We start from the raw sequence: 15000 nt of genomic DNA on the forward strand, positions 1-15000 counted from the left end.
GTAAAGTACTGCAGTACTACTTCAGTCACTACTACAGTAAAGTACTACAGTACTACTTCAGGCTATTGAAGTACTCTTGTCTGTTGTGTTTCAGTCGAGAGGAGGAGGAGGTTCAACATCAACGACCGGATCAAAGAACTCGGAGACCTCATCCCCAAATCCACCGACCCGTCAGTACACCTCACCTCTGTAGTACTGATACTTCAGAGCAGTATCACAGTACTTCATTAATGATCACAGTACTTCATTTATGAACGCAGTACTTCATTTATGAACGCAGTACTTCATTTATGATTGTAGTACTTCATTCACCTTCACCTGACACTGTGCTCGTTAGTGGTGTGTGTTAACGAGGCGCGGCCTGTGATTGGTTGCTCAGGGAGACGAGGTGGAACAAAGGTACCATCCTGAAGGCTTCAGTCGACTACATCCGAAAACTGCAGAAGGAGCAGCAGAGAGCCCGAGAGATGGAGGACAGACAGAGGAGGCTGGAGAACACCAACCACGCCCTGCTGCTGCGTATACAGGTGAGGAGGGAGGAGGGGGAGGAGGGGGAGGAGAGGGAGGAGAGGGGAGGAGGCTGGAGAACACCAACCACGCCCTGCTGCTGCGTATACAGGTGAGGAGGGGGGAGGGGGAGGAGAGGGAGGACGGGGAGGAGAGGGAGGAGGGGTGAGGAGGGGGTCATGTCAGTGTGGGCCTCATAGACAGATATACAGAGACGCCTCACTGAGCGGGTTGGCCCGCTGCTGCGATACGTCGCCGCCATATTGGAGGAGGCAGCTCAGCCCCGTGAACTAACACAAGTCAGTGAGTGGACTTTACAAAGCTGCTGCTACAAAGTGCTGTAAGTTACTGCCTCTCAGTTACACATTAAACACGTACGAATATATTCAGGAAACAGACAGGAACCAGAAACAACGTCTGTAACGTCCTCTGATGATTATAAACGTTAACTACTCCTCATATGTTCAGTAAACAGGTGGCACCAAACCACCGGATGTATTTTTATAATGTTTTTATGTGTTTACAGCTGCCAACGTCTGTAACGCTGCTACTGTGATGATACATGACGGTTAAATATGGAATCTGCGTCTATAATAACCAGATCCTGACGGCAGTTTTTTATTAAAATACAACTGTTTTTAATCAATGACATCATCGACAAACAAACAAACAAACAAACAAACAACGCACAATGTGATGTCACAGGGAGCCGCTGGGAGTGGTAACCATGGTAACCACTGAGCCCAGAGACAGACTTGAGCAGACCAGAAGCTGATTGGTCGGTGGAGCTCCAGGTGTCTGCAGGTGATCAATAACTCATGGAGTTTATCACTTCACTGCTAAAAGAAAAGAAAGCAGGCTCACTGCCAGTTGCAGTTTCTTATCTTGATTTGCGGACTTTTTAATTATTTGTCTCCATGATTGTTATTATTATTACTTAGATTATCAGAAATCTCTGTATTTATAAAAACGACGTCAGTGCTTTTTATAAATACAGACGTCACATTTACGTGTCAGGATCTGGTTATTATAGACGCAGATTCCATATTTAACCGTCATGTATCATCATGACTGTAAACAATCATAAAAACATTATAAAAATACATCCGGTGGTTTGGTGCCACCTGTTTACTGAACATATGAGGAGTAGTTAACGTTTATAATCATCAGAGGACGTTACAGACGTTGTTTCTGGTTCCTGTCTGTTTCCTGAATATATTCGTACGTGTTTAATGTGTAACTGAGAGGCAGTAACTTACAGCACTTTGTAGCAGCAGCTTTGTAAAGTCCACTCACTGACTTGTGTTAGTTCACGGGGCTGAGCTGCCTCCTCCAATATGGCGGCGACGTATCGCAGCAGCGGGCCAACCCGCTCAGTGAGGCGTCTCTGTATATCTGTCTATGGTGGGCCTCTGCTGATGACTTCTCTCTTGTGATTGGCTGGACCCACTGACCAATCAGGAACATTTGGTGATGTCATGATTAGTCTTTTCATGTCCTGGTCCTTCACACAGTCTGAGACCCACAGACTGAAAACTGGGACACATGAAGTGTCAAGTCCGGTCCGGTCTGGTCCGTTCTGGTCCGTTCTGGTCTGGTCTACTCCGGTCTGGTCCAGTCAGGTCCAGTCAGGTCTGGTCCGGTCTGGTCCGGTCCAGATCGATCAGGACTGTGTGGGTTTGATTGACTGCCATCAGGATGATGCTGAGTCCTGATTGGTGCATAGCGTCTGTGACATCACTGATGATGTCATCACTGAGGTTAAACTCACTTCCTGTCTGTGTTGCAGGAGCTGGAGCTTCAGACTCGTCTCCACGCCTTCTCCTCCTCTTCCACCTCCCCTCTGCCCACCTCCTCCTCCTCCTCCTCCTCTCTGGACCCCCAGGCCCTGCTCTCCCCCTCGCTGCCTCACCCCTTCTCCTCCTCCTCCCCCTCATCCTCTCTGGTCACCCCCTCCCTGGGTCTGGACGCCCTGAGCTTCGTGGAGCTGGACGAGCCTCGCGGAGCCTCCGCCATCTTCTCCCCCGACCTGTCTGATGTGGGGCTGACGGAGCTCCACGGCCTGGGGGACATCCTGATGGAGGAAGGGGGAGGAGGGGGAGGAGCCATGGTGTCCGACCCCCTGCTGTCCTGCGGAGCCTCCAAGACCAGCAGCAGGAGGAGCAGCTTCAGTATGGACGAGGACCTCTGATGACATCATCACACACGCAGGGATCCTATTGGCCACAGCTGGAGGCAGTTTTTTATTAAAATACAACTGTTTTTAATCAATGACATCATCGACAAACAAACAAACAAACAAACAACGCACAATGTGATGTCACAGGGAGCTGCTGGGAGTGGTAACCATGGTAACCACTGAGCCCAGAGACAGACTTGAGCAGACCAGAAGCTGATTGGTCGGTGGAGCTCCAGGTGTCTGCAGGTGATCAATAACTCCCAATCAGTTTGAAACAAGATAACAATATAAAAAACATTTTAATTACTGTAACACGTGTAGGACAGAAGATCGTCTCTGATCACTGACAAACAAACTACAAGCTCATTGGCTGTGGCTTAGAAAAACCTCCTCTGATTGGCTGTTAGTCTGCTGTCAGGAAGCACCTGACAGGGAGCACCTGGAGGAAACACCTGGAGGAAACACCTGGAGGAAACACCTGGAGGAAGCACCTGGAGGAAACACCTGGAGGAAGCACCTGGAGGAAACACCTGGAGGAAACACCTGGAGGAAGCACCTGGAGGAAGCACCTGGAGGAAACACCTGGAGGAAACACCTGGAGGAAACACCTGGAGGAAACACCTGGAGGAAGCACCTGGAGGAAACACCTGGAGGAAGCACCTGGAGGAAACACCTGGAGGAAACACCTGGAGGAAACACCTGGAGGAAACACCTGGAGGAAGCACCTGGAGGAAGCACCTGGAGGAAGCACCTGGAGGAAACACCTGGATGAAAGGGAACGTAACAAAAAGCTTCCAGCATCAAACAGAAAAGTTCTAAAATGTTTAAATCAGCTGTGTGATGTTATCACAATGATCTGAATTAGAGTCAGTGGGTCCAGTTTAAAGGGTGATTCTGGTGTTTTTACACCTGAGCTGTATTTTCTATTTTTAGAACAAAACACAAACTAACAGGTGGAGGCAGCGTTACACCAGCAGCTCATGTGTTCTGTGAGCTTAAATTGATGTTTTTTCTTAATGGAGTCTGGTGGCTTTGAAGAGAGTTAAACAGAAAGTCTGATCCTTTCCATCACGTCAGACGGTCCGAGCCCGTCAGTAAACATACGACTCAGGTCGACAACATCAGAACGACCCTTCAACTGTTAACAAGTTTATATAGTGTTCACCTGCAGCTGTCAGAGCCACGCCCCCATCACTGATGTCACATCAGGTGACACCTCTCAGTAGAAATCTGAATTCTTTACTGAAATGTCTCACCTGTTCTGAGCCCACAGGTAGCACTGTGGACACATCAGCAGAGTCACAGGTGTGTCCTCTCCTGTGTGTCCTCTCCTGTGCGTCCTCTCCTGTGCGTCCTCTCCTGTGCGTCCTCACCTGTGCGTCCTCTCCTGTGCGTCCTCTCCTGTGCGTCCTCACCTGTGCGTCCTCTCCTGTGCGTCCTCACCTGTGCGTCCTCTCCTGTGCGTCCTCTCCTGTGAGGTCACATTAAAGCAGTGCAGAGGTCATTGTAGAGATCCTGTTGACTGACACATGATGTGAGGACATGAAGCGTCAGGACGAGTCGTTCTGTAGTAAAACAGATATCTTCATAACGAGGCTGCAGGTTTTAAACTGTAAATATGAGACCACATTTACACATAGCCAGGTATTTACAGAAACAAATATTTCTCCCCCTCCGTTTTCAAAAACAACATCGTACACACAAGATCGTTTTCAAAAAAGTTGTCGTTTACATGAACCCGCATAAATACGCCGTTGAGCACCATCATAACTATGCCAAACCTGTAGGCGGCAGTGTAACGAGAAGGATAAAGCCATGCAAGCCAATCAGAATCCGTAAAAATGAGCACTACCTTAACAGCATCCGTGATCAGTAAGCAAACAAACTGTAAACATAGGACGCTCACATGACGTGATGCATTTTTAGTCGCATACAAACACAAAAACGGCATTTTCAGAAATCTCCACTTTGGCCGGAGTTTTTAGAAATGATCGTTTTCCGTGATAAAACCTCCGTTTTCGTGTAAATGAAAGGCCAAACCGCATGAAAATATATGCGTTTTCCCTCCGTGTAAACGGGGTCTGAATCTGTACAGAAACACATGGATCTATAATCACCGAGTGCTGGAGGCTGACTGGACATCTGATCAGGGTCATTATTATTTTATCTTTTCTTATTGATGTCTGTGATTTGTGATCAATATTCATAGGAAACCGAAGGGAAACTAACTCGTCTCCGTCACGTCTGCTCTCAGTTAGAGAGGTCAGGAAACGTTCTGTCTTTGTTTCCAGGTTTCTTTGTTTCTTAATGACGGTTTAATAAAGTTGTGAAGCTGCGACCTCCTCAGTTCAGTCTGTCAGTGAGGCTACTTTAAAGCAAGCTAGCTGTTAGCTGTGCTGTATAAATTGTAGTTTAAAGCCACCTGCTGTAAAGTTCATTTGCTGTTAGCTGATCTACAAACTACAGTTCAGACAGTTAATAGCATGCTAACTGTTTGTTTGTCAGATCTAGCAGTAAGCTGTAGCTTACTGTTAGCTTCATACAGTAAGTAGGAGGTAAAAACAAGCTAACTAGGCTAACTGTTAGCTTTGTGTATCTCTGGACTCAGTCTGTTAATGTCAGCCTGTTTGAAGACACATGAGAAGAGTTTGTCTCAGCTGATCAACTGTAACTGAACGATCTGCAGACTTCCTTCAAAAATCAGTTTAATGACGAGAAACGATCGACTTCACTTCTACGACAGATTCTTAATATTGATGATGACCTCATCAATGATCATTATCATATTACTGACATGATCTGTGACTGACGGGGCCCGGCTATTGAGGTATTGATTAGTTTGGCCTGATGGATGTGTTGTCCTGTAACCAGACACAGAGCAGTTCACCTGTCAGGACTTCACTCTGATCTCACCCGCAGTGTGTTCTGAGTGAAACACCTCGGGCTCCCCAGGGCCCCCTGGTGGCCGCAGGGCGACTGTGAACGTGTTGGTGTTTGTGGTTCAGATCTCAGTGATGTTATGATGCAGCAACAGTTACTATGGCAACAGCAGCTGAGCTGTAGATCCAACATGGCTGCCGGTCGTCAGATTGTTTAAAGGGATTTGTGTTTGTCTTTTATTCATGTTGTTGATTTATGACTTTATGTTTACGAACATCCAGTTTATAGTTTCTGAATATGTTTCATCATGTTTGTTTTTATAGACTTTTATATAGAAATAAATTCATTTAATAAAAATGATGTAGAGTGTTTTCTTTCCTCACAGACAAACAACAGAAACCAGCTGATCTGCACTGTCAGGATAATAATAATAATTTATTCATACAGCAACTCAACAGATTTTACAGGATTAAAGTCAGGAGGCTGTTTGTGTCTAAACACATAAATATAACAGAGTTTATATGAATGGGACGGTTTAATGATGACATGACACCCAGTGCATGCTGGGAGATACTGATAGATACTATAAAGGCTTTAATAACACAAGATATGATATCATGTCGTGTTATTGACTCAGAGACTCTTCAAAACATTATATTAACAATGAACTGGTCATTTATTAAAAAACACTGATAATGACAATAAATAAATTCCTCTTCAGACTCTTCTGGCACAGAAATCAACTTTATGTGATTTACTGATCACATAAAATGAAAACAGAGTTTCACAACAATATTTCATATATTTGTTTTAAGTACTTAATAAAATCAGTCTTCATACTGTACTAATTATTTTAAATGGATCCATGTGTGTCTTATTTCTGTGATGATGCTCAGGAACAGGTGAGTGACAGGTGAGAGACAGGTGACTGACAGGTGAGTGACAGGTGACTGACAGGTGAGTGACAGGTGACTGACAGGTGAGTGACAGGTGAGAGACAGGTGACTGACAGGTGAGTGACAGGTGAGAGACAGATGAGAGACAGATGACTGACAGGTGACTGACAGGTGAGAGACAGGTGACTGACAGGTGAGTGACAGGTGAGAGACAGGTGACTGACAGGTGACTGACAGGTGAGTGACAGGTGAGAGACAGGTGACTGACAGGTGAGTGACAGGTGAGAGACAGATGAGAGACAGGTGACTGACAGGTGACTGACAGGCGACTGACAGGCGACTGACAGGTGACTGACAGGTGAGTGACAGGTGAGAGACAGGTGACTGACAGGTGAGAGACAGGTGACTGACAGGTGACTGACAGGTGAGTGACAGGTGAGAGACAGGTGAGTGACAGGTGAGTGACAGGTGAGAGACAGATGAGAGACAGGTGACTGACAGGTGACTGACAGGCGACTGACAGGCGACTGACAGGTGACTGACAGGTGAGAGACAGGTGACTGACAGGTGAGTGACAGGTGAGAGACAGATGAGAGACAGGTGACTGACAGGTGACTGACAGGTGAGAGACAGATGAGAGACAGATGAGAGACAGGTGACTGACAGGTGAGTGACAGGTGAGAGACAGGTGACTGACAGGTGAGAGACAGATGAGAGACAGGTGACTGACAGGTGACTGACAGGTGAGAGACAGATGAGAGACAGGTGACTGACAGATGAGAGACAGGTGACTGACAGGTGACTGACAGGTGAGAGACAGGTGAGTGACAGGTGAGCTGAGCAGCCTGCTGTTGTTGTATAGTTGTCCAGCAGGGGGCAGTGTGTGTCTGTCATGTCAGAGCAGTTTGTTACAGACTGACAGAGAGAGTGTGTGTGTGTGTGTGTGTGTGTGTGTGTGTGTGTGCAGCAGAGATAAGCAGACCTCCATGTTGAAGGTGTTTGACTGATAACAGATGAACTGGAGTGTGTTCAGTGTTCTGCTTCCTGTCAGACTGAAATACTAGTGTGTGTGTGTGTGTCTGTGTGTCTGTGTATGTGTGTCTGTGTGTGTGTGTGTATGTGTGTTTGTGTGTGTGTGTGTGTGTGTGTGTGTGTGTGTGTGTGTGTATGTGTGTCTGTGTGTGTGTGTGTGTGTGTGTGTGTGTGTGTGTGTGTGTGTGTGTATGTCTGTGTGTCTCTCTCTCTTTGATGTCGGGTGCCCCGGGGGTCAGGGGTCAGGTGGCGTTGTCATTTCAGCGATTTCCTGTTTCCTGTTTGGACGTCCTGGCATGTCGCTTCAACAAACACACACTTCCTGTCCCTGCAGGACCCACTTCCTGTCCCACCCAGCCCCGCCCACTCCGACCTGTCAATCACTGACACAGAACCAGGCCGGACTGACGGAGACGTTTAAAGTTTTTATCCAACACTTTATAACAAGAGGATGGATCAATACCTCAGTACAGTGGTGGGGAGTAACTAAGTACATTTACTCAAGTACTTTACAGTACTTCTACTTTACTATTTCCATTTGATGCTACTTTGTACTTATTAGAAATATTCTGCTGTTTACTCCATTACATTTATCTGAAAGTTACTTTGTACATTCAGTTTAATGACGTTAAATATGAATCAGCTGATAAATAATGATTGATTATTACAGATTAAACTTATAACGTAATCAAAGTAATCTCCATCTTTAACAGTCGCAACATAATTAACACCATAAAAACCATCAATAATTATAATACAGTTATATTCACCTGCATGATAAGTGCTCGTACTTTTAGTACTTTAAGTATTTTTTAATGCTGATACTTTTGTACTTTTACTTTTTTAAATTTTCAGTGCAGGCCCTTGATTTGTAACAGAGTAATACTACACTGTGGGATTACTTCCTGTTGCTCATTAACAAAATATCAACAACGTTAATTTATGTGGCACCAAACATCTGTGTCTTGTCAGTGCCGCTTATAAAGATCTTTGGCATCAAATTCACCAGGAGGAGCTGGGAAGGTACCTATCTTCTGTGTGAGAAGGGTAGCAGGGGTAAGCATCATTGGATCTGCAGGATCGGTGGATATTGGACGCAAGGGTCTCGCATTTATGATGGCTGCTACTTCTGCCAGAAGAGTTGTGAGAGCCTCATGAGTGAGCCTTGAGGATCCTTCCTGCTGGAACATGGAATCCATGAATCTCCGGGCTATGCCTATCATCCTCTCCCATGCGCCGCCCATGTGAGAGGAGTGAGGTGGGTTAAATGTCCATGTGCAGCCCTGTTCAGATAGGTACCTCTCCACATGGACACTTTCTATGTTTGAAGGAACCTTGAGCTCCTTGCAGGCCCCAATGAAATTAGTGCCTCTATCCGAGCGGATATGCTTCACTGGACCACGAATGGAAATGAACCTTCTGAGGGCATTCACAAAGTTTGATGTATCCAAGGACTCAATGACCTCAAAGTGCACTGCCCTGATGCTTAGACAGGTAAAGATCACTGCCCAACGCTTGTTGTTGGAGTGGCCACCTCTTGTTTGCCTTGTGAGAACAAACCAGAGCCAAACACGTCGAGACCAACATTTGTGAAGGGAGGCTCAATGCTTAGCCTATCTGCAGGTAAGTCGGCCATTTTCTGGGCTTGAAATGTGCCACAGAGCTTTCGGCAGGTGACACATTTATAGATGATGCTGCTCACATGCCTTCTCACTCCAACTATCCACAGGCCAGCAGTGAATAGCACCCTCTGTAAAGAGGCGTCCTTGATGACGGGTCTGTTCATGGTAGTGGCGCATAAGTAACCTTGCGATGTGGTGGCTGCCAGGAATTATTAGAGGGTTCTTTTCATTGCACTCCAATTTTGCCTCTGTGATGCGGCCTCCAACCCTCATTAAGCCATTTTCATCGATGAACTGATCCAGTTTCTTGAGAGTGCTGTCTTTCGGGATTCCTTCCTGGTTCCTTAGACACTCTAATAGGTTTCCTGCTGCACCGTGCGAATAATGAGATCTTTAGATTGGGAGAACTCATCCACCGTGTATGTCGTCTGGCAGTAATGCCAGCCTTTGCATTTACTTGGTCCTAATGATGATGCTTTCTTGAAGAGTCAAGCCGCGTGGATCAAACAGGTAACCGCACGAGTCAATGACTTCCAGTTGGACAACTTCTCGAAGCGTTGGGATCCAAGCTGTGTGTTTGAGGCAGTGGTGCTCAGTGTAGACACTTGAGGTCAAACTTCTGTATCCAGTCCTGGATCTGCAATTTCAAAGATATGCTTCTTAAGAAGGCTCTGTTCAGGGTTTGTCAAAAAGGCTGGCCCTGTCAGCCAGGTGGTGTCCTTTAGGAGAGCTGCAGGAACGGCTCTTGTAGCGTGATCCGCTGGGTTGAGCTCGGTAGGGACATGATGCCACTGTTCAGGTCGTGTTGATCTTTGTATGTGTTGTACCATATTGCTTACGTAGACATAGAACCGTCTAGTCTCGTTGTAGATGTAACGTAACACGACCTTGCTGTCTGTGTAGAAACTTGTGGCATCCAGGTCAACATCGATTTCTGAAGTGACAAGCTCGGCTAACTCCACTGCCAATACCACAGCGCACAGCTACAACCAACCCAAGTTACTTAAATATTAAAGAGTCACAAGCACCATACAATGATAACCGTTTACTGAAACAACAGAAAATATAACTACACATAGCTGTAATGCTGCAGTACCACTGAAGCTAACATGTAAGCTAACGTAGCTAACGTAAAGGCAATAAGGTAACGCAATGTTATACAGTGTATGTAAGATAACCTATATCGCTTATCCAAATAAACTGAAATTGACTTGCATGTAGCACAACACAAGGTAAAAGTAGCCTACTAGCTTACTGGTGCCATTTTGATATGAGCTATTAATCATCATCAAAATACTCATCTTGCACATCAAACTTAGTAACAATAATCCACAGAGATATAAGAACAGTATATCAGCATACATTTTATGCACCGAGAATGCTACCAAAGGCATGGAACGTAGAAGATTGCAGCGGATAGTAAAGGGTAAGTGAAGACGAAAAACCATGAGGCTGTCCTGCTCACAATTGACTTCCCGACTGAGTCACAAGGTACAAAGATCCTATGGTTATTAAAGGCATACACTCATGCTATACAAACCACTGCCAGCAGGGGGCGAAAAAACACACCAAAGGAAAATGATGTCCTGATGGGGACAGAACAATCTGATCAGAATCATCACGACTCAAGAAGCTCAAGTTTTCTGATCTGTGCTTTTATTGTGAAGTTTTGACATCCTGTTCAAAAATAAAATACAAAATTATCTTAAAGTAAAAAAATGATCTGAACTTTTATCAGACAGACAGGTGACTGTCAGTGAGTTCTTCCACTGCTCTGACATCATCCTGTAGTCCCTCTCTGATTGGCTGCTCTATGTGGGGAAGCAGATGGAGCAGCACTCCAGACAGATCTCCAAACAGTCCGACGAGCCACAGCAGTCCTCCAGTATCCCACAATCCAACACAGCCTGACACGCCTCCTCTGTACAGGCCGCCTCCCCTGCCGCTTCCAGGCAACAGCAGCAGCCAACCGCAGAGTCGCAACAGCCGGCCCCGCCCACTCCACACGCCAGACACTCCCCCAACGCCGAACACATGGACAGCATCTCGCAGAACAGACAGGCCAGGAGACAGTGAACACAACAGTCTGTAGAGACAGAGACAGTCAGGACAGACAGGCCAGGAGACAGTGAACACAACAGTCTGTAGAGACAGAGACAGTCAGGACAGACAGGCCAGGAGACAGTGAACACAACAGTCTGTAGAGACAGAGACAGTCAGGACAGACAGGCCAGGAGACAGTGAACACAACAGTCTGTAGAGACAGAGACAGTCAGGACAGACAGGCCAGGAGACAGTGAACACAACAGTCTGTAGAGACAGAGACAGTCAGGACAGACAGGCCAGGAGACAGTGAACACAACAGTCTGTAGAGACAGAGACAGTCAGGACAGACAGGCCAGGAGACAGTGAACACAACAGTCTGTAGAGACAGAGACAGTCAGGACAGACAGACCAGGAGACAGTGAACACAACAGTCTGTAGAGACAGAGACAGTCAGGACAGACAGGCCAGGAGACAGTGAACACTGTAGAGATTAATAACATTAATGTTATTATTATTTATTTTACAGGTGTGTATATGTTTAATGTATATATGCATGCTAACATGTATAAACACTGTATACAGTTTCTCTGTCTCATCATCATATTGTTATTTTTTATTGTATCTTATTTGTATTTTGTCTCTGTGTTGACTCAGTTGTTGAAACATGAAAAAGACTGAACCCAAAACCAATAATCACATTCCTAAAAAGAAAAACAACAAGTGGGTGTTTGTTGGTAGAAACCAACTGATGCTGGGAGGAGTTATCAGTTAGTGTGTGTGTGTGTGTGTGTGTGTGTGTGTGTGTGTTCAGCAGAGATAAGCAGACCTCCATGTTGAAGGTGTTCAACTGATAACAGTTAAACTGGAGTGTGTTCAGTGTTCTGCTTCCTGACAGACTGAAATACTAAAACTCTGTCTGCCTGTCTCTCTGTCTGTCTGCCTGTCTCTGTCTGTCTGCCTGTCTCTCTGTGTATTATCTGTCTGTGTGTGTGTGTGTGTCTGTCTGTCTGTCTGTCTGTCTGAAGCTGGCCTGTCAGTGAGGAGACAGCAGGACATCAGACTGATACAGCTGTTGACACACTGAACTGAGACAGTGAAGCTGGCCAGAGGTCTGTGACCGTGTCCACGCTGATCCTGACTGAGAACACTGAGGACATGATGTGTGTGTTCACTTTACAGTAAATAAACACACATCTATCAACATCAGTTGGGTCAGGTTTAGTTGGGTCAGGTTTAGTTGGGTCAGGTTTAGTTGGGTCAGGTTAAGTTGGGTCAGGTTAAGCATGTACCACTACAGTCATGTTAATAACCCCATCATATCTCTCTAGCTCCACCCTCAGGACAAACATTTTGGAGATGGTGTTTGAGTGGCTCACCATCTCCAGCGACTTCCTTGATATGGGCGGCGTCTGTCTTTAAGGAGGCGCTGCTTTTAGTGGAGGAGAGACGCTTCTGATTGGTGCTGTGCTGGTGATGACGATGGTGATGATGAGGAAGGCTGCAGCTGTGTCTGTTACAGGTGGACGACCGAGACGGAGGAGGAGGAGGAGGAGGAGGAGGAGGAAAGGTTAGGGAGGAAGATGGAGGAGTGCAGACGGGAGGAGGAGACCCTGATGAGCTGTCCACACCTGAGAGACAGAGAGATGATGTCAGAGATGATGTCAGAGATGATGTCAGACTGATGACATCCGACTGATGACATCAGACTGATGATGTTAATGTCAGGTCCATGAAGCTGGATCACTTCAGGTGTCACCTTTCTGTTTCTTCAGTGCAGAGGCGGGCTGAGCAGGCAGGAGGCGAGAGACGTCCTTAGTGGACGAGCTGTCCATCAGAGAGTCATCACCGCTGTCACCATCCTCTGACCTATCAGAGAGAGGGGGAGGGGCCTCCTCTGAAAGAAGAATATTTCAAATGTCAGAACAGAACGGCAGCCATCTTGGAATCAGTGTGTCATTGCAGTTAGCAGCTAGGCTAGCTACTGGCTAACGTCTCCGGTGAGGTGATTATTAAACATACTGAAGTGGTTCTGTTCTGTAGGAGGGAACTGTGACAGGTGGACTTTAGGATGAAGAAGTTCTGATCAGGTCCGAGGTGAAGCTAACGATAATGTACAACAACATAAAAAACACATTTTATATTTTACAGACGTCACTTTGGACCAGGACTGAGATCTTTGCTGAACCACCACCAGGAAATCTTTAAACTGAACCAAACCTGAACCGTGCAGGATGAAACCTGTGAGTCAGTGTTCTGATCTGTGCTGGATCAGGTCCAACTGGTGTTGGTGCTGTCTGGGAGGAAGTGTGGCCTGTAAGTCTCAGCTCAGGGTACAAATACAGCATGATCCTGTAACAGGAAGTCATCTGACAGCTTCCTGCTTCGACAGGAAGTGGATCCAGATGTGTTGTGATGTCAGAGACAGTTTAAATGGCTGTGGCTTAGGGGTAGAGCCAACGTCTTGTTATTAGAAGGTTGTAGGTTCGCTTCCCCTGGTCTGCATGTCAGTGTCCTTGGGCAAGATACTGAACCCCAAACTGCTCCTGATGTGCTGGTCGGCTGCTGACATCAGTGTATGAATGAATTACTGTAAGTCGCTTTGGACAAAAGCGTCTGTAAATGCCCCAAATGTAAATGTGATGTCATCAGTCCTCTGATGTCATCGTCTGACATCACAAACATCAGGTGACCAAACAGGAAGTTACAGACTCCGTCTCACCTGTGCTGTGATGTAGGAGTGTCCCATTGGCTGTTGGCTGGCTTGAGATGCATTCTGATTGGAGTTGTTTCTTATTGGCTCCACTCTCAGTGATGTCACAGCCACTGCAGTGTGATGTCACATCCATCCTGCCAATGGAATGGCATCATAACAACAATCAGATAACAAGACAACAACAACAACAACAACAACAATATTAATAACATTAACATTAGCAACAACAACAACAACAATAATAATCATCATCATCATCATCATCATCAATTACACTGGGCTCAGGGTTTTGTTTGTAAACAAGAGAGAAGATTGAATTTAAGTTGAAGTTAAAATATGAACAAACATTTAAAAACAATGAAAGATATAGAATATTAAAGAGTAAACAAACAGAATAATCTCTGTTGTCTCATTATTATATAGAACATGATGATAATCTTATAGAACATGATGATGATGTTATAGAACATGATGATGATGTTATAGAACATGATGATGTTATAGAACATGATGATGATGTTATAGAACATGATGATGTTATAGAACATGATGATCTTATAGAACATGATGATAATCTTATAGAACATGATGATGATGTTATAGAACATGATGATGATGTTATAGAACATGATGATCTTATAGAACATGATGATGATGTTATAGAACATGATGATGATCATATAGAACGTGATGATGATGTTATAGAACATGATGATCTTATAGAACATGATGATGATGTTATAGAACATGATGATGATGTTATAGAACATGATGATGATGTTATAGAACATGATGATGATCTTATAGAACATGATGATGATCTTATAGAACATGATGATGATGTTATAGAACATGATGATGATCATATAGAACATGATGATGATCTTATAGAACATGATGATCTTATAGAACATGATGATGATCTTATAGAACATGATGATGATCTTATAGAACATGATGATGATCTTATAGAACATGATGATCTTATAGAACATGATGATGATCTTATAGAACATGATGATCTTATAGAACATGATAATGATCTTATAGAACATGATGATGATCTTATAGAACATGATGATCTTATACAACATGATGATGATCTTATAGAACATGATAATGATG

General features: G+C 45.0%; 2 protein-coding genes across 3 annotated transcripts in view; one reads left to right on the forward strand and one right to left on the reverse strand.

Moving 5' to 3' along the window:
- The window catches only part of tfe3a (transcription factor binding to IGHM enhancer 3a), a 17730-nt gene extending 11807 nt beyond the window's left edge, over nucleotides 1–5923 (forward strand). Inside the window, 3 exon segments of the mRNA XM_073469357.1 lie at nucleotides 95–170; nucleotides 380–527; nucleotides 2297–5923. Coding sequence (XP_073325458.1) covers nucleotides 95–170; nucleotides 380–527; nucleotides 2297–2698 — 626 coding nt within the window. The 3' untranslated portion in view covers nucleotides 2699–5923.
- Nucleotides 5924–10750: 4827 nt separating this feature from the next.
- The window catches only part of LOC140999935 (uncharacterized), a 6112-nt gene continuing 1862 nt past the window's right edge, over nucleotides 10751–15000 (reverse strand). Inside the window, exons 2-5 of one of the 2 annotated variants that reach the window (XM_073470517.1) lie at nucleotides 13882–14009; nucleotides 12919–13056; nucleotides 12539–12790; nucleotides 10751–11202 (exon numbers count right to left, since the gene is read on the reverse strand). In XM_073470517.1, the coding sequence (XP_073326618.1) occupies nucleotides 10928–11202; nucleotides 12539–12790; nucleotides 12919–13056; nucleotides 13882–14008 (792 nt within the window). In that variant the 5' untranslated portion in view covers nucleotide 14009 and the 3' untranslated portion in view covers nucleotides 10751–10927. Of the gene's footprint in view, nucleotides 11539–12538; nucleotides 12791–12918; nucleotides 13057–13881; nucleotides 14010–15000 lie in introns of both variants that reach the window. The other variant, XM_073470518.1, reaches the window with a different exon arrangement.

Source organism: Pagrus major, chromosome 7 (genome assembly GCF_040436345.1).
Source record: "Pagrus major chromosome 7, Pma_NU_1.0".
NCBI classification, from domain to species: Eukaryota; Metazoa; Chordata; class Actinopteri; order Spariformes; family Sparidae; genus Pagrus; species Pagrus major.